At 39.0% G+C, this 23,248-nt stretch overlaps 3 protein-coding genes across 3 annotated transcripts in view; 2 read left to right on the top strand and 1 right to left on the bottom strand.

Moving 5' to 3' along the window:
* frem3 (Fras1 related extracellular matrix 3) overlaps window positions 1–1,154 on the top strand; it is a 33,939-nt gene extending 32,785 nt beyond the window's left edge. Inside the window, exon 24 of the mRNA XM_080837220.1 lies at window positions 1–1,154. This exon is cut by the window's left edge and continues 859 nt beyond it. The gene's annotated coding sequence lies outside the window, so the exon portion shown is untranslated.
* A 2,267-nt stretch (window positions 1,155–3,421) lies between these two features.
* On the top strand, window positions 3,422–4,838 carry spink4 (serine peptidase inhibitor, Kazal type 4; the record flags this gene model as incomplete). The annotated part of the gene is made up of 4 exons (XM_080837243.1): window positions 3,422–3,470; window positions 4,172–4,203; window positions 4,338–4,450; window positions 4,793–4,838. The coding sequence occupies 4 exons, from the start codon at window positions 3,422–3,424 to the stop codon at window positions 4,836–4,838; spliced, it is 240 nt and encodes a 79-aa protein (XP_080693369.1).
* A 4,798-nt stretch (window positions 4,839–9,636) lies between these two features.
* On the bottom strand, window positions 9,637–21,088 carry b4galt1 (UDP-Gal:betaGlcNAc beta 1,4- galactosyltransferase, polypeptide 1; the record flags this gene model as incomplete). Its single annotated transcript, XM_080837783.1, has 6 exons — window positions 9,637–9,766; window positions 9,852–9,956; window positions 10,126–10,248; window positions 10,869–11,056; window positions 19,975–20,207; window positions 20,812–21,088. The coding sequence occupies 6 exons, from the start codon at window positions 21,086–21,088 to the stop codon at window positions 9,637–9,639; spliced, it is 1,056 nt and encodes a 351-aa protein (XP_080693909.1).
* Window positions 21,089–23,248: the final 2,160 nt, after the last annotated feature.

A 23,248-nucleotide genomic window follows, 5' to 3' on the forward strand; every position in this document is an offset into this window, starting at 1 on the left:
TTGGAAGGGTAATGTTCGAAAAATGTTTGTCAGAGCCCCTGATCATCAATATCTGGATCTACTGATGGGTCCATGCCCCGGTCAAGGCAGCCGAGTGGGAATTCATTTAGATAATGTGGAGATGGGCACACCCACTGGCTCTTCTGATTGGGTGTGCTCCCACTTCTGTCACCCTATCATGTCCCATGATCTCCCCACCTTCACTACAACCACCAAAGCACTGTAATAATACCCAAGCTTGTGTTGTAGATAGTAGAGAATCTTCCGTTTGATTCTTTTCCCCACTTAATCTGGTCCTGTGCAAGGAGCTGGCAGGTTTGGTTTTCTTATTCCTGACATAGATGTAGGGGTCAGGTGTCAATGAGGCAGCCAATCTGCCGAACTTTAACCCGTGCAAAGAACAGAATGGCCTACTGTAGTTAGGAGTAGTTTACAGTAGTAGACAGTAATATTCTGTAGAGAATGCAAGTTTGCTCTACTTGAGACATTGATTTTTCTGTAAGTCTGTTAGCAATTCTTCTCTTTTATGTTTGTTTGTTTGTGTATGTGTGTGTAAGATGCGATAGCATGCAGTTGAATAGATGGGTAAGATTTGGCAGTTGACAATACTGGATGTGATAAATGTATGTATTTTTATATTAATTAATTATTGATGCACTGTTGTGTTTTAAAGCACATGTCAGTGTTCCCATGAAAACATGCCATAGATATGGTGCTAATTAAAGGGATTGCAATGTGTAATTTCTGTCATCCGAGTGCATTACTATTCAAATTTGTAAATGTTTTTATACATTTTATTTTCGTTATGACTGAAATGTGCTTTAGACACTCACCAATGGTGCATTTGTTGTGTACATAACTGCCTTTACATTATACCATGTAACAAGAGGATACTACACTATCGTTGTACCCTGATAAAACTTGAAAAAAAAAAACGAATCTCAGATGACCTTATAGTGACTAGCCCCATTGAAATATGAACTTATACCTGAATGAGGCCATAAAGTAAAATGTAGAATTCAGAGAGAAAATTGATCCCCGTTTCAAAGTAGAATGTGTTTTAAAAAAAAGAGAATGACTCACATTGTTTCATAGTCCATGAACTCACTGGTGTATTCAAATCTTTCTTGCCAAATATAAATATTATACATTTGTGGCTTTTCTCTTCATTGATGTTCCCCCTTTTCATTGAAAACATTAAAAAGAGGTGTCAGTATTATGTTCATTATTTGTAATTTGCAGTTTTATTTATCATATGATTCATTCATGGAGGTTCAGTATCTTCATAGCCTGACGATGTCATATTCATAATTCTAGTCAGAATATGAGTCTGATGCTGAGCCATTGGGCTGTGATTAGGGGGCGTGTTTCAACGAACCAGGGAAAAAAATGCCTCTTTGCTCAATTGGATACCTACAACTAATCATAGCAACATAGTATGACCATCTGATACATTAAAACTTTTACCGGATCCCGTAAGAAGGACGGCAAAAACATATTTTCGATCGCCAATGCCTTGATTGCGTTTCTCTGTTCCTCTTTCAAAATGAATGCGCAGTCAATATCTGTGAGATATGCCTGCTCACGTACTTATTAGCAGCAAGGCTATAGCTAGCTACCATTTGTTTCAATAGAGTTTTTGTCTACGCGTTAGCAATAACCTATCAATAATGGTCTAGAGCGCTTCAGTTAAGACCTACAATCCTCGCCAACATTCGTGTTGCACAACAAACCGAGTTAATGTAGACATAAAAAAGTCGTGTAGATAGCTTAAATCATATAAAATATGTCCCACTAAGCTCCCGAGACGGCGCCATCTTTGTTCGATGTATAGTCTAGCTATCTAATCAACTCAAGCGTTGGTTGGTCATCTGTTCATCAACGTATAAAGCCCGCCCTTACAATTTGATTGGTCAGATCACTTTTCCGAGGCCTTGAATCTCTCCCAACTAGCTCAAGTCCAGACTGAATCTCCCAGACCAAAAATGTTGTGGGCGAGTGGGGGAGTGGGGGAGTTCAGGCTGGTATCCAGGCTAGTATCTTCAGTAAGACAGCAGCAATATGAGATGAGGCCTGTAACAAACATCTGTATGCTTGCATGCATGCTTGAGTTGTTGACACACTCAGTTGTGTGCCTTGAGGTGAACCGTTTGTGGTGTCCAAGACAGATCAGATCCAATGCACCAAACAAATAGCTAGCCTAACCATTTGCGACCAGAGTGCACTACATAAAGCAGAGGTCAGTTGCTCGTAAGTTCTGCATTGAATCATGATTGAGGAATAGTTCATTCATTTCAGATGGAGATTGGCTTTATGCAACATTTTACTGCTTTTAACTGTTTAATCAAATGACTCAAGAGGCAGTTAATGGGTTAAGCCGAGGGTACAGTTTAGCTGTGCTTAGATGTAAGATAAGATACTTGCAATGACTATGCCAACAATGACAAGGTAAAAGTTTGTAGTTTTCATCTTAAAAGTCTACTCATTCTGTCTTTGACTCATGGAAGGAAAGTCAAATGTATCCTCTCTTTACGTAATCTGTAAAATAATGAAGTATAGCACAGGTACTGAAAATTGATTTACCAAGTTGACTCGCTGAAAAGAAAATATCTTATTTTGATTTCGTCAGTATTAACTGTAAAGTCTTGAAGGACTATCTGTGTCTGTGCCTGAGCCTGTGGGGGGACTCTAAGTGAAAAATAGGTCAAAGAGAGACACAGACACGACTGCAGCTGTCCTCCCAGCTGCTGTCACCAAGCCTCCCTGCCCTCTGACTCCACAAATAACCAGCCAGAGAGCCAGTGCTTCTCACACCACAACTGTAGGCTCCAGTATAGCCCTGTGTGTCAGGACACAGGTACGCTTGTAATGAGGTATGAAAAAGGAAAGTCCAAACACCACAGGGAGAATATGATAATCGTGTTTAATTAAAGTTGTCCAAAGGTCAGCTTCAAAGCAGTGGTACACATTATTTTAAAGTGGCAGTCTTTGGAAATTATCCTCTATTACATCCCAAACTGAAGTCTGTAACAAAAGCAATGAGAAGGTTGTGGTGAATGGGGGGAGCCGTGTTGCAGGTGGTGTCCCTTACCACATAGGGCCTCTAAGCACACAGGGACCCAGGTTCCGAGCTCAACCCGAGGACATTCCATCTCTCACCCACTCATTTCCTTTACTCTCTCTACTGTCTTGTCCAAATAAAGGCTAACCAGCCCGAAAGACTACAACATCTGTTGGCTCCGACTTCATAAACCTAACAGAAGGTTGGTCCCATGAGTGCTGGTTATACATTAATGAACTTAGTGTGTTGTAAAACAACATTTCAGTTCCGTGCGTCAGGTGTGTAAATTCCCAGCTGTGGAACCATATTAACACTTGGTGTGGAGTAGGCAAGCAATTCAGTGCTTACCTGAGGGAGAAAATGGCGTTTAAACTGCTGTTGTTGTTATCACTCTTTGTATTCACTACAGGTACAGTGCTGTTTGTGACTTTTACTGCTTTAGTTGTTGAGTAGCCTTATATCTTATATTTTCTAATTTACTTTTACTGACTTAAATGTACTTGGATTTATGTTTAAGGCTCTGCCGTGGGGGTATGTTTGTCCAGGGATAAATGGAGCAATGTATGCTTGAAATTATATCTAGGGAATATGTTATTATATATAGGGTAACCTGAGAAATTACATATTACATTTGAAGAAGCATTACAGAGTTTTGTCTAAAACTACTGTGCTACAGTAACTGCCCAACAGCCAAGAGGTCTTGCAAATACCAAATGAGAAAAGTTTGTTGCCGAATATTCTGCTGAATTAAGTGGACTATTGTGCGGAGGCCTTGCATTTCTTTTTCAGACCTGATCAATTCACTTGTCCTGTTTCTGGTGTTTGGAATGAGAAACAGGACTGATAAAGTCTTGATCATCTTGTCAGGATCTAAATTATCTAAGAGAGTCTAGTGGACTGTAAATTATCCCTTAACTAATACCCAACATAATGTGCTTTAAATTAATTATATTATTAGATTGTTATCTCTTTAGATTGAGTGAGAAAAAACAACCCTCACATGTAATTCTAAAAGCACATATAAATTACAATAACTGAAGAATGTTTATTTTTTTATATACTTTGGAAATGTATGCTGTGACAAGTTCTCTGACTAGCTGTTTTGCACAGGTGCAGAAAAGAAGACAGTAGACCCCAGAATGGTAATATTTTGCTGAATCATGTTGAATAAATTGTAGAAATAGAAACAATAGAGAATAATTTATTGAAATACATTTTATCAATCAGTTTCTTTGAAAATGCCACGCCTGACACAACATTGTTTGGTTGCAAACAGCCAACCTGTGGAGATATGGCTGAGATTCTGGCATGTCCACTCAATCTGGCACCAGTGTGTGGCACAGACGGGCAAACCTATGCCAACGAGTGTGCCCTCTGCGTGCAAAGGCAGTGAGTATAAAGCCACTTCATCATCATTTCACTCACCCTGTTCATTGTCATTCAGTTTGAGGCCTTGGCATTGCCCACAAAGACAAAAAAACTTAATTTCAGTTCCATTACAGTGGCAGTTTTACTATCAATTCTAAAATCTTTAAAATCCAGTGGAATGCATTCTATCTAGCAACACTTTCCCCTCCCCCAGAGTTTATGGCTATGTGGTAAATATGTATTTGATTTAAGTTTGATTGTGTGTTTTTTTTTGTTGTTGTTGTCTTTATCATAAGATGTCCTGGACACCTTATTTATGCTTACTTTTATCTGTACCTGCTTCCTTCCATTTTTCCTTTTCAGGATGTCTAAAGCGGACATTTTAATTTCCAAGGAAGGGGATTGCTGACCTCACCCTGGTGACGATGGAAACATAAATGTGAATTTGAAATCAACAATAAATAAATAAAACTGAGTTTTGCAAAAGTAGAACAAGGGCCATAAATAAATGATCTGGACATCTTGGTGACATTGTATTACATATTTTGTCTTGCTGACTGCATTATTAGACCTTTTCAAGCTTTTCAAGAAATTGATCACTGAGGAAATGTTATGTAACCTTGAAGATGGTCAGAGACATTGCAGATTCATTTAAACAGCAGTCAATATTCATCATATTCAGCTGATTAGAATCAAATGCATTTTTATACTGTGCAGGGATGCAGACACACCAATACATGCACATAATAATCTATACGTACTTAAGCAATAAGGTTCGAGAGGCAGTACGGTATCGTCAATAATGTACTTGTTCGAGGGAGTTGTTAGGCCCGACGCGCAGCGGAGGGCCGGCAAACCCTCGAACAAGTACATTATTGACGATACCGTACTGACTCGAGTACCTTATTGCTTTTATAACACGGTTGCCAGCGACTCCAAAATATTAAGTGCAATTAAAGTAAACAGTAAGCTGCCTTTAAGGACAAAACAAGTTTTAGACACCAAACGTTGTGTATCGCATTTCAGTAGCCAAGAGAAAATAGTCCCCCTTTGTGTGGCTGTTGCTATGCGACAGACAAATAGCATTGGGAATTTAACGTCTGTTAGACCTAGCACAAAAGCTACGCGTGTTTCAAATGGGTTTTTGGTCTAAGCGCTACAAGTCAACTACAAATAATATTTGAGACTTTCAGTAAAGACTTTCAATACTCTGCAACATTCGCGTAGCACAGAAACAACTAACCGAGTCAATTTAGACATATAAAAAGTCGTGTAGATAGCTTAATTCACATGAAACACTCCCCACTACATTAGCCACAACACGCCGCCATCTTGGATAGATATTTCCTTTTGAGTGCGTACTGATATGGAACGCTCAGGTAGATGAAAACAGGTCGTACAGTTACTATACCGTAGAATATAGCACACCCCGGAACTAACTCTCAGAATGGTGGATTCCATCTACCCGTGTTATAATTCCATCTACCCGTGTTATAAATGTAGATATACAGTGGGGAAAATAAGTATTTGAACCCCTACCGATTTTGCAAGTTTGGCCACTTGCAAAGAAATGTGTGATCTAGAATTGTATTGGTAGGTGTATTTTAACAGTGAGAAACAGAATATCAACAAAAAAAATCAGAAAACTGCATTTTATAACATTTATGACTTTATTTGCATTTGATGCAAAAAACAAGTATTTGAACCCCCAAGCAAACAGCAAGAATTCTGGCTCACAATGACCAGTTATGTGCCCAAGAAGCACACAGATTAGTCCTCATTAGGTCTAACAAGGTACACCTGATCTCAACTGGTGACGTTTATAAAAGAAACCTGTCCAAAGAATCATACTTCACACCTTCAATCTCACCACCATGGGCAAGACCAAAGAGTTGTCCGAGGACGTCAGAGATAAGATTGTACACCTGCACAAGGCTGGAATGGGCAACAAAACCATTGGCAAGCAGCTTGGTGAGAAGCAGACAACTATTGGTGCGATTATTCGTAAATGGAAGCAACACCAAACAAATGTTAATCGCTCAAGGTCTGGGGCTCCATGCAAGATATCCCCTCGTGCGGTATCAGTGATCATTCGAAAGGTGCAGAATAACCCCAGAACTACACAGGGGGAGCTTGTGAATGATCTTAAGGCAGCTGGGACCACAGTCACCAAGAAAACCATTGGCAACACACCACGGCGTAATTTTTTGAAGTACTGCAGCACTCGCAAGGTCCCCCTGCTCAAGGAAGCGCATGTACAGGGCCATCTGAAGTTTGCCATTGCACACTTGAATGATTCTAAGGAGGATTGGGAGACAGAATGTGGTCAGATGATACTCGACTTGCCGTGTTGGACAGGGGGGGGGAATGCTGAATATGACCCCAAGAGTACATCATACCCACCAAGCATGGAGGTGGAAACATAATGCTTTGGGGCTGTTTCTCTGCCAAGGGTACAGAACGACTCCACCGCATCAAGGGGACTATGGATAGGGCCATGTAACGTGGAATATTGGGCTTGAACCTCATTCCCTCATTCACTCCCATTGAAAACGCAACCTTAAAGATTCGGAGAGGATCTGCAAAGAGGAGTGGACCAAAATCCCTCCTGAGATGTGTGTAAACCTGGTGACCAACTACAAGAAACGTCTGACGTCTGGGCTTGCCAAAAAGGGTTATTCCACCAAGTACTAAGTCATTTTTGTCAGTCAGTTTTGCTAAGGGTTCAAATACTTATTTTTTGCATAAAATGCAAATAAAGTCATATATGTTATAAAATGCATTTTTCTGGATATTTTTGTTGATATTCTGTTTCTCACTGTTAATATACACCTACCATTACAATTATAGATCACAAATTTCTTTGCAAGTGGCCAAACTTGTGAAATCGCCAGGGGTTCAAATACTTATTTTCCCCACTGTATGCACAGATGCAGCAAATGTTTTAATGCCTGTCATTGCTTACACCTATTTACACTTACCTAACATATAAGCAGCCGTTCACATCGGTTTCTGTTCAAATTCATGCTATTTAATCATCGATGGGCAGCAGATTGAATCCCAGGAAGAATGTCTGGTTGTAGTTAACTCAAGTGTACATTCCTGTCTGACACAGCTCGAGGTCAGCATAAAGATAGAGATTATAAATATTTGTATTTTCTGATAAGAAACTATCATGAAGCCGGATGAAACTGTAACACAGCTCTTTACGTCAGACTCTTATCATTTATGTCTAAAAGACACTATCAATCTTACATTTATGGCATGTGTCACCCAATATCACACAGGACACAACCAGTTCCAAAAGAAGAATTCTTTCAGGTGACATATGATATTGAAGAAAAGAGCAAATGAGTGTGAGAGGAGAGATATACGTATAGAAGGGGGCCATGTGTTGGGAGAGAGAGAGAGACAGAGAAGAGAAGTAGAGATATATAGTAGGAGGCCATGTTGGAAGAGAGAGAGACAGAGAAGAGAAGGGCTGGGTAATGTGTAGGATTCAGTAGAGATACACCAAGCAGTGAATAGATAACAAAAGCAAGGTCAGATCACCAAAGCCTGGCCAGCAGTACAAATCAAAGTGGTTTAAACCAGTAATTGAATGGTTGGAAGTACTCTAACTGTAAGAATGTTCGGTACAAAATGAATGCCTTCATGATTAAAATCATAAAATATTAAGAATTATATATAAATATTGGAGAAAGGTTGTCTAATGTAATTCATATTATTTATATTACATAAATCCCTCTAGGACCCTGTACTCGTCAACATCTTTAGTTATTGTTGTTTTTTGTCAAATGTTGCAAGTTAAAGCAGTTCAGGTCTTGACGGAACACTTCTGGTTCACACTAAGCGCATGACAGCATTGCTGTGCTGCTTCCTGAATGCCCAGTGTGGCTGTGGGTCTCAGGACGTGTTTGACAGAACTTCCTTTTCCTGATTCTCAGTCCCGTGTGCCCAGAGGAAGGCAAACAGGGTAGATAATTCTGACAGTCACAAGATGGGATGAAATAGGCTGAGCCGACATATGCCCCAAACAGTAGCAGTGCAAAGGATATACCTCATTTTAGTCAGCTAGTAAAGTCATAAATGGTAGAATATTAGGGTAGTGCAAATAAAACAACATTTTATCATTCTTATCATACAGCCATTGCTGTTGTCACATAGCTTCTGCTGTGTGGTCAGCAAATTCATAATAAAGAGCTCAGAATTCTCTAGTTCTCTTTCTGCTAATCTGTTCATGAGAAGAAGGCACTCACTTGTCTCATTGTCTCAAAAGGTGACATGTTTGATAGGCATATAATCTAGCCATGTATTTCCCCCAGCAGGTCTGAGCGTAGAGGGAAACCGGAGGGGGTGCCGGGGGTCTTTGTTCCTCATCTTGGGCATTAATGATACACCCCTATACTACTTCAGAATGTACTGTGCCCCCCCTAGCATTATACATGTCTTAACACGCCTCCAGATGGAGCACAAGGGCATTCAACTGCAATGAAAAGTAGAACTTGGGCATCACACTCTGTTCTATAGAGACCATTATTTCATTGAAGGTTTTCTATTGACAACTTTGATAAATGGAAAATCTCTCTGTGTTGAAAGAATAAACATCTTATTAGAAATGTGAATGAGAATGAAGAGCTCATAATGCACCATATTTTGGAGACATGGTTCAAGGTCTCAGGTCAATATTGTAACCTGATATGGTCCACATCAGGTCTCTGCCAAAATAGTTTTGTTTGGTGTTTTGGTTTACAGGTATTTGTGTATAAACTTGAATTTTCTTATAATAATTACACGCATCACATTTTCTTCTGTCTTTTTAATTTACTTGGTTTTGCTGCATCTCAAAAGTATTATTTTTCAACAGTTTTACAGTTTCATTTGCAATGTCAACATCAGAGAAAAAGACAGTAGACTTCATAGATATTCATAATCACATTTAAGTCTGTACATACAGTATGTCACAAATTGCAACAGTATCTGAGTAGGTGCAAGTTACATTCTCAAGGCTTGTTCAGCATTTTTGAGTCAGGTTAAGACTATCCTCCTGATACTCTTCCCAAACCCAACTGGCCACAAAAATGTAGGGCCCAAGGATCCATTCTGCTCCGATGTATAGCAGCCATGGAAACAACTCTCCATCAGCTGTATAAAGACCCTGAGAAAATGTGGGGGTCGAGGTTTTTTTGTAGCTCTGTACTTTCTCCTCATTGACTCCCAATGTCCACTATGATTTTAGTAAACAGCTGATCCTTAACAATTTTAATTACTTGGTACTTCAAAGAATTGAAGCCATCAAATTCCATTGTTTGTCTTGTATGTTTTATATTATAAAACCTGTCACAAAAAGAGGTGCTTGTTATAAAGTGATCCAAACTGAGAAACATGTACTGTAGAGAAGAGCTGTTGATTAGGGTTGTACCTTTTGGGGTTAGGCTCATTGTGTTTATCTCTGCCGTGGCGGATCATTTTGCATCTCCCTGTTACTCCATTGGGTCTGGAGAGTGACAGGCCCTTGATTCGCAGCCTACAGGAACAGGCAGATTGAGTTATTGGACAGTTTACATGTGTGTGTAGTAGTTTTATGTGTATCATATTCCATGGTGGAGGAAAAGGTCCCTTTTGTGAAAAACAATCAAAATAATATGTCAAATGAGGCCTTATTGAGTTCTACATTTACATTATTTTCTGCTCACCTCATGAAAATGTCATCGTCCTCTCCACCCCAGCCCCAGTAATTGTTGGGAAGGCCATTTATTTTCAAGTACTGCTCTTTGCTAAGAGCTGAAACACCTCCAAAGAACTGATTATATGGTAGCCTTCAGAGCAAATGAAGAAGTAAAGTGCAAAATTCAGAGTAGCATTTTATCTAAAGTTTTCCAAACCTTTAAGGGCAGTTCATTTGCCACATGAACAAACCTACATGAAACACGCTCTTAAGAATGTGATGAGTCATGTCATACAACGAAATATATTGGCTGAATAATGTGTTACTTTGCTGACTATATTTGGTATGCAGAATCAGACTATATTTGGTATGTGCCCTAATATTAGAGTACTACTATATTGTGTTTGTTGCTATGCTACGTCTAACCTATAGTCGCTACCACTGCATGTTTGTGGATGTTCATTTGATTCGCGTTCCTTCAGGACAATATGCACTTTCTTCTGACTGAGCAGATTTTGGGGTTAGGTCACATTTCCACTTGTTTCTCAAGTAGCATTTGTACATTATTTGTGTTTAAGTGATTTTCAAGACTCAGATGAAAATCAGTCCACCTCTGGCAATAAGAATTACCATGATGAAGAGCCAAAGAAAGGTATGTTGCATTCTTATGACACTTAAAATGTAAGATGGCTAATATCTTTCAACACGTCCCCTTTTTGAGCGATAAACAGAAAAAATTGTTTTCACTACAACTGAATAGGCAATATCTACCTGAAACCAAATTTGTCCATAGCGACAGCGATGTGCCTGGGTTGACTGAAGCACTTGTAGATGTTTCGGTCATCCATGGGGATAATGTCCACATCGCTGAAGACGAAGCAGTCATAGTCATACTCTTTCAGAGCTTCAGCGAACCCCACATTCAACAGCTTGGCTCTGTTAAACTTGGTTTCTCCATCCTGGTGATAGACACTGCAACAGGTTAAACTCTGATGATATGTGTTAGATGATATTACAACAGCTGTTTTTAGAGAACCACTAAGACAACCTTTTCCTCTCGCCAAAAATCATTCTATTAATAAAGTCACAAGATCATACAGCACTCAGTTCTCTGTCTTTATCTTTCATTTGTAAAACAATACAGTTTTTCACTATTGCTAAAACCCGTTTTTCTCAATTGCTTACACACATTTTTTGCCTCAATTAATTGTTACACACAAAATGCCTCGTTTCTCAAAACTCTGAACACAAATCCCAAAACAACTAACAAATAATGCAAAACCCTTTACAACTTTGTGTACAGTGTTTTGACAACAACGTGATGTGTAATTGACATTAGAGTGTTCACATGGAAAATCAGAGTCTAAAGCAGATAAGGGAGTCTTGAATATTGCCCACTTGGGCCGAGCGATTGATACATGACGTGAAGGTTGTGCAGATTGTGCCGAATTTTCGCTTTTTAGGTCTTAACAATAGTGAAAAACTGTAACTGTCCACAAAATGGAACACATGTTCTCATTTGGTAGGTTGATGCTTTAGGATTTTTGTGTGTAGTGTTTTGACAATAAGGTGATGTGTAATTGACATCAAAGTGTGAAGAAGGAAAGTCAGAGTCTAATGCAGATAAGGGAGTGTGAAGTATTGCCAAATTGGGTCAACGATTGATACATGAAGTGAAGGTTGTGCAAATTGTGCCGAATTTTTGCTTTTTGTGTGTTTACAACTGAGAAAAACTGTAAGTAGAACCTGCTTCACTTTTCTCATTTTTGTTTCCCCTGTAGAGATTCAGTGTATGAGCCTGGTGCACTAACACAACAACCTAGTAGTTCACAGCTGTTGCTTAATGTTGCTTTAATTTTGAATACTGAGAACGCAAACTGATCAGCAAGAAAAGACAAAGAGCATCTACAGGAGCAGAGACACTGACATTGGCCTCTATTACAGTTTTTCTCAATCGCTTTGGCGAATTTTTCCATTCACTGTTTACGTTTTCAAAACAGCTCACACACAGCCCGTAGCAGAAGCTGAAATGACCAAAACACTGTATGATGTTTGCAGAATGACACTACCTTCTCAAAAACGTATCACACACCCATCAAAACCAAACATTTCTTTCAAAACATACAATTTGGGCTCAATTGAAAATGTATGTTTTCTCATTTATTTAACAATGGATAGCAAAACTCAAAATACAGCTTTCAATATCAACCTCTAAAACCATCACTTCAACTTTTGTGCAACACCCTCACAGTATTGACTATTTTACCACTGACAACGTACTACAATTTGGGATTTGTACTGAGCACTCTTACTTAGGAAATATATTGTCAGAAAGTATTTGAAATCTGAAAATGTGTATACAGAAAAATATTGTAGTTATATTTTTGTATTGCTGAATACTGTAAAAAGTTTTGTAAACAAGGTCCTGACAACACCATTGATTTACATTTGTTCTACTGTGTACAAAATGGCAAAAAGATTGTGACAAAAAAAGATTTAGCAGTAATTTTTTACAGTAAAATTTTCCACAAAGAAAGAAATCAAAATGAGTCAAATATCAAACAAAAGAAGCAAATGAAAAGCCTGTAAATATTGCATTTTTAGGGATTGTCTAGGCGGGCCTGACGATCAGGCCACATGTTTTCATCCACATCACAATTACTGTAACATGGTCAATTACGGTTGCCCTAATTTCATTTGAGCACCTTCTAGGAGCATGTCCCCTCACAGGGGCCCCTCTACCTCGACCACGACCTCGACCTCTTCCTTGTCCTTGTCCTTGTCCCCGTCCTCGTCCTCTTCATTGATCCATGGTTGCTTTCAACTTCAATCTATTGACCTCTTTTATAGTTTGAGAACAACTTCATATGTTGTGCACAGAGAGTTTACACAGGTGCTGACGATATTTAGAATTGAGAGGGTAGTTTCAATTGGCTGCTACTAAGTGTCTTCAATGTGTTGACATGGTTATTCAATTAGGTTTTGTGTCTTTCTCTGAGAAGTGTTTAAACTGTTTTGAAAAGTGTGTTGAAACTCAAAGAAATTTGCGTGAAAGCAATGAGAAATGGTAAACCCATTTGCCAGAGAAGACTCTTGCTGTGCAAAGAAGATGTGAGCATTAGATGAAGTTGACCCATGATTCGCTAAATGCCAGAAAACGATTGGGAAAAACTGTAATCTGCTGAGAATGGACACCTTTGACCAACATTGTGTGTCTAAGGAACATCAGAGTCAGTTGTGCAAGATTGTTGTCTTTACATTTATTTACCAAAATAATTATAAGGCCAAGTTTACACGGAGCCTAGATTCACTGAATCGGGTTCATTTTTCACACAAATCGAATCTTTTACAGTTTTTCACTATTGCTAAAACCCCCTTTTCAAAACAATAACGGCTTTCTCAAAACTGCCCACAGACAACTGAAAACCTCACACACAAAATGCTAAACCTGACACTCCCTTTGCAAGATGACTCTGCTATCAAATATCTTAACTGTTTACAAAATGGAACTCGTGTTTTCATTTGGTACACACAGCCATATTTTCAAAACACACAAACATACATTCATTTAGTACACACAACTAAGCATTTGCTGCACACTACCAAGCATTTACAGCACACAGAAGTGCAAAATTGAAAACACAATCATCGAATCACACCATATGAATGACAATGACTCATTGAGCCATTTCTCCTTTTGTAAAATGTATCAGTGTAGGCCAACATTTTTCATAGTCAAACATAAAACAGCAATACCGTTGTTCTCACAAACCATATTTACAATTTCAGTCTCCTGTTCCACCAAACACTAGATTGTATTGACATACAGTCTTTCCCAATTGTTTTCAGGCATTTAGCGAATCATGGGTCAACTTTATCTAATGCTCACATCTTCTTTGCACAGCAAGAGTCTTCTCTGGCGAATGGGTTAACCATTTCTCATTGCTTTCACACAAATTTCTTTGAGTTTTAACACACTTTTCAAAACAGTTTACACACTTTTCAGAGAAAGACACAAAACCTAATTGAATAACCATGTCAACACATTGCAGACACTTAGTAGCAGCCTACTGGCACTGCTCTCTATATTCTAAATATCGTCAGCACCTGTGTGAACTCTCTGTGCAAAACTAATCAAGCAGTTCTCAACCTCTAAAAAAGGGTCAATAGATCGAAGTTGATACTACAGTAAGCATGTATCGAATAGGCCACCAGGATGAGGACAAGGAAGAGGTTGTGGTAGAGGTAGAGGGGCCCCTGTCAGGGGATGTGGCATTCGTGTAAGATGCTCAAATGAAATTAGGGCAAGAGTCATTGATCTATAGTGAATCATGACCACCATGAGAGAGGCTGGCCAAAGGGTTCTTTCAAACCTGAGCTGTCATACTGTGGCATCAATTGTTTGTACGTTCAGCAATGACAATGACACTTTGCTGGCCTTCACAGTCAATATAATGTATTGTGTTTCACTGTATTTGCACTTTTGGCAACAACAATTTCTATACTTTTGTAAAGTATGTTGTCACAATACAATGTATACTGTAGTTTCACTAAAGTTATTTACAACATATACGGTCGAATTCTGATTACTTTACGTAAATTTACAGTATTTACAGCCTATTGCACTTTTTTTACAGAATCAACACACTGGCCCAAACTGGTGGCAGGGGGAGATTGTTCACTGCAGAACAGAGTTGACCTCATTTTGACGTACAGAATATACATGTAATGTGGAAAAAGGACTGCAATACTGTAAAAATGTTGTGTCAGAATCTTTGCCATTTTGTGCACAGTAGAACAAATGTTACGTAATCATATATACGTATCATCATGATAGTATAGTGTTTAGCAATACAAAAACAGAAATACAAAATTTTACTGTATACAAATGTTCAGGTTTCGAATACTTTCTGACAGTATTCCTTCCCAAATTGTAGTACGTTGTCAGTGGTAAAATAGTCAATACTGGGAGGGTGTTGCACAAAAGTTGAAGTGATGCTTTCATAGGTTGATATTGAAAGCTGTATTTTGAGTTTTGCTATCCATTGTTAAATAAATGAGAAAACATATATTTTCAATTGAGCACAAATTGTAGGTTTTGAAGGAATTGTTTGGTTTTGATGGGTGTGTGATAAGTTTTTGAGAATGTAGTGTCATTCTGCAACCATCATATAGTGTTTTGGTCATTTCAGCTTCAGTTAAGGGCTGTGTGTGAGCTGTTTTGAAAAAGTAAACAGTGAATGGAAAAATTCGCCAAAGCGATTGAGAAAAACTGTAATATTGTATACAAAATGCTTACAGTTTTTCTCAATTGCTTACACACATTTTTTGAAAGCATGCCTCGTTTTCTCAAAACTCTAAACACAAATCCCAAAACAACTAACAAAAAATGCAAAACCCTTTATTTCTCCTGGAAAATGCTACTTTGCTTTCAAAAAATATTGAAAGTGTGTTTTCTTCCTCCACAGTGTGGTTCTCTTTCAGTCCTGCAAAATACAAATACTGTGAGCACACTATATTCTATTGATATGCAGTATTACAGTACACAAGGCAAACAGATTTTGTACTTGTTCTCCATCCTGAAGGTTCTAATGAAAAACCATGAAAACATGGTCTACAACAGCGGCCCAAATCTCATTAGAGATGACCATTCTTCTCCTTCTTCTTTCTCCTCCTCCTCCTCCTTCTTCACCTTGTCCTCATTCTCTTCCTCCTCCTTGTCCTCCTCTTCCTTCTCTCTGTCCTCCTACTCCTCAACCTCCTACTCCTCCTCCTTCTTGTCCTCCTCTTCCTCCTCCTCTCACTCTTACCCCTCTCCTTCTCTGGTTGTCGATCTTTTCAAAGTTTTCAATAGTTTACCAAACAAAACAGAGGCTCAAGACACTTTTATGGTGCAGTCCTCACTGCAAATTGGTCAAAAACCCCCTGAAAGTTTAGAGATTTGACTATTTGTGTCTTGCAGGTTGATGCTTTGAGATTTTACTTGAGAAATGTGTGCAACAACAGAACTTTGTGTACAGTGTTTTGACAACAACGTGATGTGTAATTGACAAGGAAAATCAGAGTCTAATGCAGATAAGGGAGTCTTAAGTATTTCCCACTTGGGGCGAGCGATTGATACATGATGTGAAGATTGTGCAGATTGTGTCGAATTTTCGCTTTTTACTTCTTAACAATAGTGAAAAACTGTAATTGCGTAAGGATGGAGCCTGGTAACGAGAGATTTGCGTAAGGACGAACCCCAGCCGTTTAGGATGAACCGACTGTAGTACATACCCCACGCCTGTTGGTGGCGCTTTAGCGCTGCTACAGACAACTGAAAAAACATGAAAAAACGTAGAAGAAGACAGGACCACACGGACAAGACTATAAAACAAGACATAAATCAAGCTCCAATTAGCAACGTGTAGCCTAACCGCATAGCATACATTTAATCTGCACAGTGATACATTATGGTGGTTAATAAAATCAGTGGTCAGAGCAGACTATAGGTTATGCGAAAATTATTTATATTTTCTATTGATAATAAAGAGTTTGGAACAGTGCAACATGACATGTCTCTCATCCCATTTCCCATGAGGCTTTGCTCCGACCATTCTACATTAATTTATGAACAAAAAAGCTAATTAAATCGCTGGCCTATTTGTGGTCATGAAAGTTATGTAACGTCTGAATAAAAAGAATAAGATCAAGATAGGAGGCTAAACAAAAATCAGTAGGCTGGATTAATGAGAGTGAGTTCGAGACACACCATGAATGAGATGTAGAGAGACAACAAGTGTTATATATATTGGTTGGAGATCGCCATATGATCACGTGGGACAATGACATCATCAGGTTGCGTGAATCCATGCACACGAACACCAGCCCCCGTACCGATTCAAATCTACTCACTTTCTACCCCTGATTCGAATCGTTGCAGATACTGTGTGCGGATAGAGAGTGTTCGTCTAAATGATAGGGCTATCTGTATTCAAATCTACTCAAACGCAAACAAACTCGACTCCGTGTAAACTATAGCCTGACGATGTCATACTCATAATTCTAGTCAGAATATGAGTCTGATCCTGCTCCATTGAGCTGTGATTATGGGGCGTGTTTCAACGAACCAGGAAAGAAAATGCCTCTTCGCTCAATTAGATACCTAGAACCAATCAGAGCAACGTAGTATGACCATCTGATACATTAAACTTTTACCTGATCCCATAGGAAGGACGGCAAAAACATCTTTTCAATCGACAAATGCCTTAATCGCGTTTCTCTGTCCCCTTTTCAAAATGAATGCGCCGTCAATATCTGTGAGATATGCTTGCTCACGTTATACTTATTAGCAGTGAGGCAAGCTAGCTACTATGTGTTTCAATGGATTTTTGGTATAAGCGTTAGTAATAACCTTACAATAATGGTCTAGAGAGCTTTAGTTAAGACAAACAATACTCTGCAACATTCGTGATGCACATACACAACTAACCGAGTCAATGTAGACATTAAAAAAGTTGTGTAGATAGCTTAATTCACATAAAATGTTTCCAACTAACAGGCTCCCAAGACGCCGCCATCTTGGTACTATTTCAAATCTACCGGCAATTCAACTCAAGCGTTGGTTGATCATCTGTCCATCTTCGTATAAAGCCCACCCCGACAATTTCATTGGTGAGATTGTTTTGCTGAAAACTGATATTGTCTCCCCAATCGGGCAGCGCCAGACCGAACTTCCCACCACAAAAACTTTGTGGGCAGGGTTCGGGCTGGTATCCAGGCTATGTAAACTAGGCTCAACATTAGTTACAAAACCACAAAGTCCACAATGAACATTCTATGGCTTCTCCCTTTCTGAACTTCCCAGGAGCCAAGGGAACAAACTGTCTTTAAGTGCACTTGTTGAACAAGTCAAGTTGAACCCTAATAATAAGTTACTGCCATTCAACAGACAAGATAGAGCATGCAGTGCCGCTGCTAGCCATTTTGGTGCCCTAAGCAAAACTCCTTTATGTTGTTCACATTCATGAATTCATATTCACACATATTAACACCAGTTCATCATGTGTAAAGAATGCTGATATGAAATATGAAAACAACCAGTAGTTAATGTGCAAGCTTCCAATTAAATTGTGATTTAAGATTCTCTATTTGATGTGGGGCAGTCTGTCCTTCAGTCGAGGCATGATGATCTCTTGCAACAAGTTTCACCTGTTCGTGTTGGCGTGACCAATTACTATTATTATTATTTTTGTTGGCATCACAAATGCTAGTGGAGTCAACTGAAGTTGAGAGGCGCTTGTCTCCAGGTCACAGATTACACTAAACTGTCATATTTTTCTTTTTTCACAGACAAAACAAAAAAAGCTGTGATTGGAATACGGGACTGGAGCTGTCCCTGACGAGACAAAACAAAATCACGCATAATTCGGGATGACACAGACAATTCGGGACGTTTGGCAACCCTACTTGCACCTAAGTTATAACATATTTGAGTGTGCTAACATTATCCATAACGTCAGCTATTTCGGGGGGGCACCATCGTTACTTTTTTTGAGCAATTAAATATATCTCTTTTTCTGCCTGTTTTGTGATATACATGCCTAAAAGGTGCCTTATACTTCTATACTGAAATAATATCGGCATAATAATTTTTATAACTAAGATGATTTTTCAGTTGCCTATTTTTTGGTGCCCCCTTAGGACGTGGTGCCCTACGCGCAGCACGTGGTGCCCTTCGCACACCGCGGAGTGCGCGTTATGGGAGCGGCGGCACTGAGAGCATGTCTCCATTGCCCGCCTCACACAGGAGATCAGCTGTGGCAAACTCACTGTTTAGAGAGAATGAGAAAAAAAGAGAGAGAACGGGAGAGGATGAGAGAGAATGAGAGAGGATTCTAAGGAATCAGAGAGAATGAGAGACAATGAGAGACAATGAGAGAGAATAAGAGAGAGGATGAGAGAGAATGAGAGAGAATAAGAGAGAGGATGAGAGAGAGAGGGCCTCATTGCCATCCCTCCCTATCAACCCTTGAGCCTAGATGATGGAAGAGTAGTGATTTGCTGAGCTCACTTGATGTTTAGCACTTAATACCACCAACTGCTACAAAACCAGTGTAACACCCACCAACGTAATAACTTCCCACCAACGTAATAACCCTGCCAACGTAATAAAAAAGTGTGCATTTCAGACGTAATAGCCCGGCCAACGTAATAATTTCCTGCCAATGTAATAATTCTTGCCTCCTGCCAACGTAAATTTGTGTGTTTATCAAGAAAGTCCTTTTGCTGGATTTGTTTGTGTGAATAACAGTTGCAATTAAATGCAGACTAAATCTTTCATTGTGTTTCTTCTTGTGTCAAAAGTGTAGACTATAACTGTGAACACACTTATAAAACATGTCCCTGCTATGTACTGATAGATCACTGATAGACTAATAGACCACTATGAGAAACATAAACTATCATTGTCACTTTCATATGTGTCACATTGTCACATTCGTGTGTATGTGTGTGTTTGTGTGTGTGAGTAGCGTCTTTGTGCAAATGTCTTTTCCGGGTGGGACTGCAGCGTTTTACAGTCTTTCAACGCCTGCTACCTGTCCCTACAGTAAGACTTGATAATAACAATATCGGTGAAAATAAGGTTGGCATGAGGCAAGAATTATTACGTTGGCAGGAAATTATTACGTTGGCCGGGCTATTACGTCTAAAATGCACACTTTTTTATTACGTTGGCAGGGTTATTACGTTGGTGGGAAGTTATTACGTTGGTGGGTGTTACAAACCAGTGAAATAGGGGTCTAGTCCTTAAGACACATCTACTCCATTTCCTTTCTTTGATGTCTGTTTGATACTGGATGAGAGCTCACTTTTTTACACCAAAGTAAAATTTCACCTGTTCGATGACATAGACGCCATAGTCTAGCTGCTGCCTCTGAAGAAGGGGGTGGAGGTAGAAGAGCCAATACTTCAAGTGTTCTTCTCTGTGTCTGAAGGGAATGATTATGGCCACTTTCTGCAGGCCAATACAGTCTGAAGGCTTCCAGCGGCCCCCTTCCTGAAGCTCAGGATTCTCCTGTCGCACCATTTCCAGAGTCACGTTACTGAACTGGACCTGAAAAGGGCCCACTGACAGAGAGAGAGAGAGAGAGAGAAAGAAAGAGAGAGTTAAAAATCACATGACCAACTCAAGGTATGGTCTAATGTCATTCCTGTCAACGTATGTTGTCATCATGTCTGTTCATGCTCTTTTGTTTCAAATCTCTGAAGCTTACTTGTACAAAAACAAACCATTCTTTCAAAGTGCAATGTCAGCGCTTGGACAGTTCCTTCCCTTCATGGATTGTAAAAACAAATAAATAACTTTCATTGCCATGTCGCCTGGAGTTCCACTCCTTTTCGATTTCATTATACTATAAAAATCACTAAGTAACATGTAACATAACCTAGGCAATAGTCAATGTCTTATAGCCTACATTTGACAGTTTATCCACGTTGGATGCATTCATTCAAACTTTTAATAGAATACTTTTCAGTCACATATTTAACACCATATCTTAACCTAGCCTACATTTTTAACGTAGATTTAATTTCTATGATCAGAGATATAAGAAAAACAACAGGAATAACATCCTGACCCCAGTTTTCTACACTTGTTGTTCACAGCATAGGCTCCAAAGTCGAAGGACTGTGTTCAATAAAATGTGTCATGAGGTTCTGGTGGAAGACTTACTCAGAAGAGGGGATGTTTCGAGACACGTCTGAAGCTCATCGTTTCTAATTTCAGGGCTTTCAGTTCCGTTCACTGTTGCTAGCGTTATATTGAAAATGACACCCAAAGCGTCTCCCCTCGCTCTTGACATCTTTGGGTTGGGCAAAAAAGTTACCCTCTCCTCAGAGTGTAAGATAATATAAAACAAAGTAATGGTGAAATTAACGGCGCAAAGTAAAAGCACCGCAGTCCATCCTTTACTGACAACGGTGAAATTATTTGACAAATTATGAGTCATTTTCAAAAGAATCAAAAATTATTATTGCTAAAGATGTCCATTAGTCTCAAAGTGCAAAAATCATAGTGCCATTCGTAGCTTCATCTGTGAGAATCTTAACGTGTCTTGCTCAGTTGTCATTTCTTGAGCTCGTCTTCCACGCATTTTATAGTGAACATATCCTGCTGTGGTTCTCAGTTCCGCTCTCCGAAACGAACTGTCATGCGTACTGTAAATATAGTTATCATTTCCTACACTGACGATCATCATTCACTGTGTTATCTTTGCTGAATGAGTCAGCTGGCTAGCGTAACATTACTTTATTTTAGTGCTCTGGTAACACTGAACTACAAGTCTTTCTTAACATTATCATGTAGTTGCAGATGCACAAGTTTTCAGAGCAGACATGAGTCTATAGCAACAACAATAATAACAACAACAATAATAATTATACAGTGATATTACAACTTCATATTATGAAAGGGCACAGACAATATCACATCCCTCCTCCAGCCAGAAAATTGTGTAGACCTAACCCAGAGATAGTAGTGGCTGGGGCAAGGCACAGGAATGAAGCATAGGGTGACCCAACATATCAAGCCCAGCATGGGCCACCAGTTCTGAACAAACACAGCCATGGTCAAGCACCGGTGTGCAGGTGAAGACGGTTTAAAGTCATCACAAACTATGCAACATTCTTCAAATGGAAGTGGAGGAACTTCGATGATTCAAGGAAATGGCAAGGAAAAATACCTTTTAACAGGAAAAAAACCTTGAGCGGAACCCATCTCAAAAGAAAGGACTACACAGTTGTAGTCATTGGACATATAGGTTATGAGTAATGTATTGTTTTCATAAAGAAGAACTGAAAGTTGATATAACATTTAACAATTGAATATTTGAAGAGCGTTTCCTGACTTTGGGGGGATTTTTCTATGAACGGTCCTGTTAACTGACTACAAAGATACTTTGCAATCAGAGATGTACAGACAAATGTGAAGGAAGATTTCAAAGACAAGTCTGAATAGTACATAATAATGTTAACGTTAAGCAGACCCAGTGGACTTTGGGTGGACCAAGGGTTAGTTAATGCCTTAGCCTGATGTCACTATCCATTGCACCAAATACTTTGTGATAACCGGCTGAAATCTCTGTCCTGTTTGCTATTTGCTGTCTGTGTACTGTTATCCACTCCTCTTCATATCGTCTTGTGAAAAACAAAGCCTGTTTAAGATTTCACTATGAAGGTCACTCTCTTACTGGTAGGGGATGAATAGAAAAATACAGACTAAATACTACTATGATAAGTAACAGAAAAGCCTATTTGAGTTGACTGGTTGGTGAATACCTTTTGTATTTCCCTTTCTGATAATATTTCAGCCTGTATATTATTGGTATGGACATAGGCTTTAACATTAAACTCAAACAATGCAGGTGTTACAGTTTTTTACAATTGCTAAAACACATTTCTTGAAACAGTCACTCATTTTCTCTGAACTCTAAACACAAAACCTCATCTTCAAGCACTATTTACAAAACCTCTGAATCCTCTTGCAAAATGAAACTTTCGCCTCAAAACAGTTTTACCTGTGCTCAAAATCAAACACTGCTCTCAAATCATAAACAAAATGATCAAAATGATATACACTTTCAAGCAGTCACTAAAAACTACACCAAAAAATAGAAAACACATTGTTCAAAACATATAGTTCTCAGGGAGAAGTAAAACCTTTTTTTTATCTCAAAACTAATTTCATATTTATCTGTCATTGTCTTTTGATGAATGAAAACATGTTCTCTCATGGTAGCTATACAAATGTATCAGAAATTACTACTCTGCTTTGCTCTTATTTGTGTTGGTTCTTTCTCCTTCTTGTACCCCTATAGTACTGTACCCTGCATCTCACTACTCACAACTCGCTCTTGTTCTTTGTTGATATGAACCTGCAACCAGTCAAAATCTATTACTGTAAGCAGCCAGTACTGTTACTGTACCAAATAGAAAGCACAACATTCAGGGCCATACAACTTGTTTATATTGTACATTATAGGCCTACTACAGTACACACTACTACAGTAAAAGGGACAAAAATCAAAGGGGTCAACGTGGTGTTCACTTGTCCGCATCCTCTTACATTGTTTCTTATATCCATTCTCAGACTTTCTCCTTCCCACCTTCAA

Source organism: Sprattus sprattus (assembly GCF_963457725.1).
Source record: "Sprattus sprattus genome assembly, chromosome: 4".
NCBI classification, from domain to species: domain Eukaryota; kingdom Metazoa; phylum Chordata; class Actinopteri; order Clupeiformes; family Clupeidae; genus Sprattus; species Sprattus sprattus.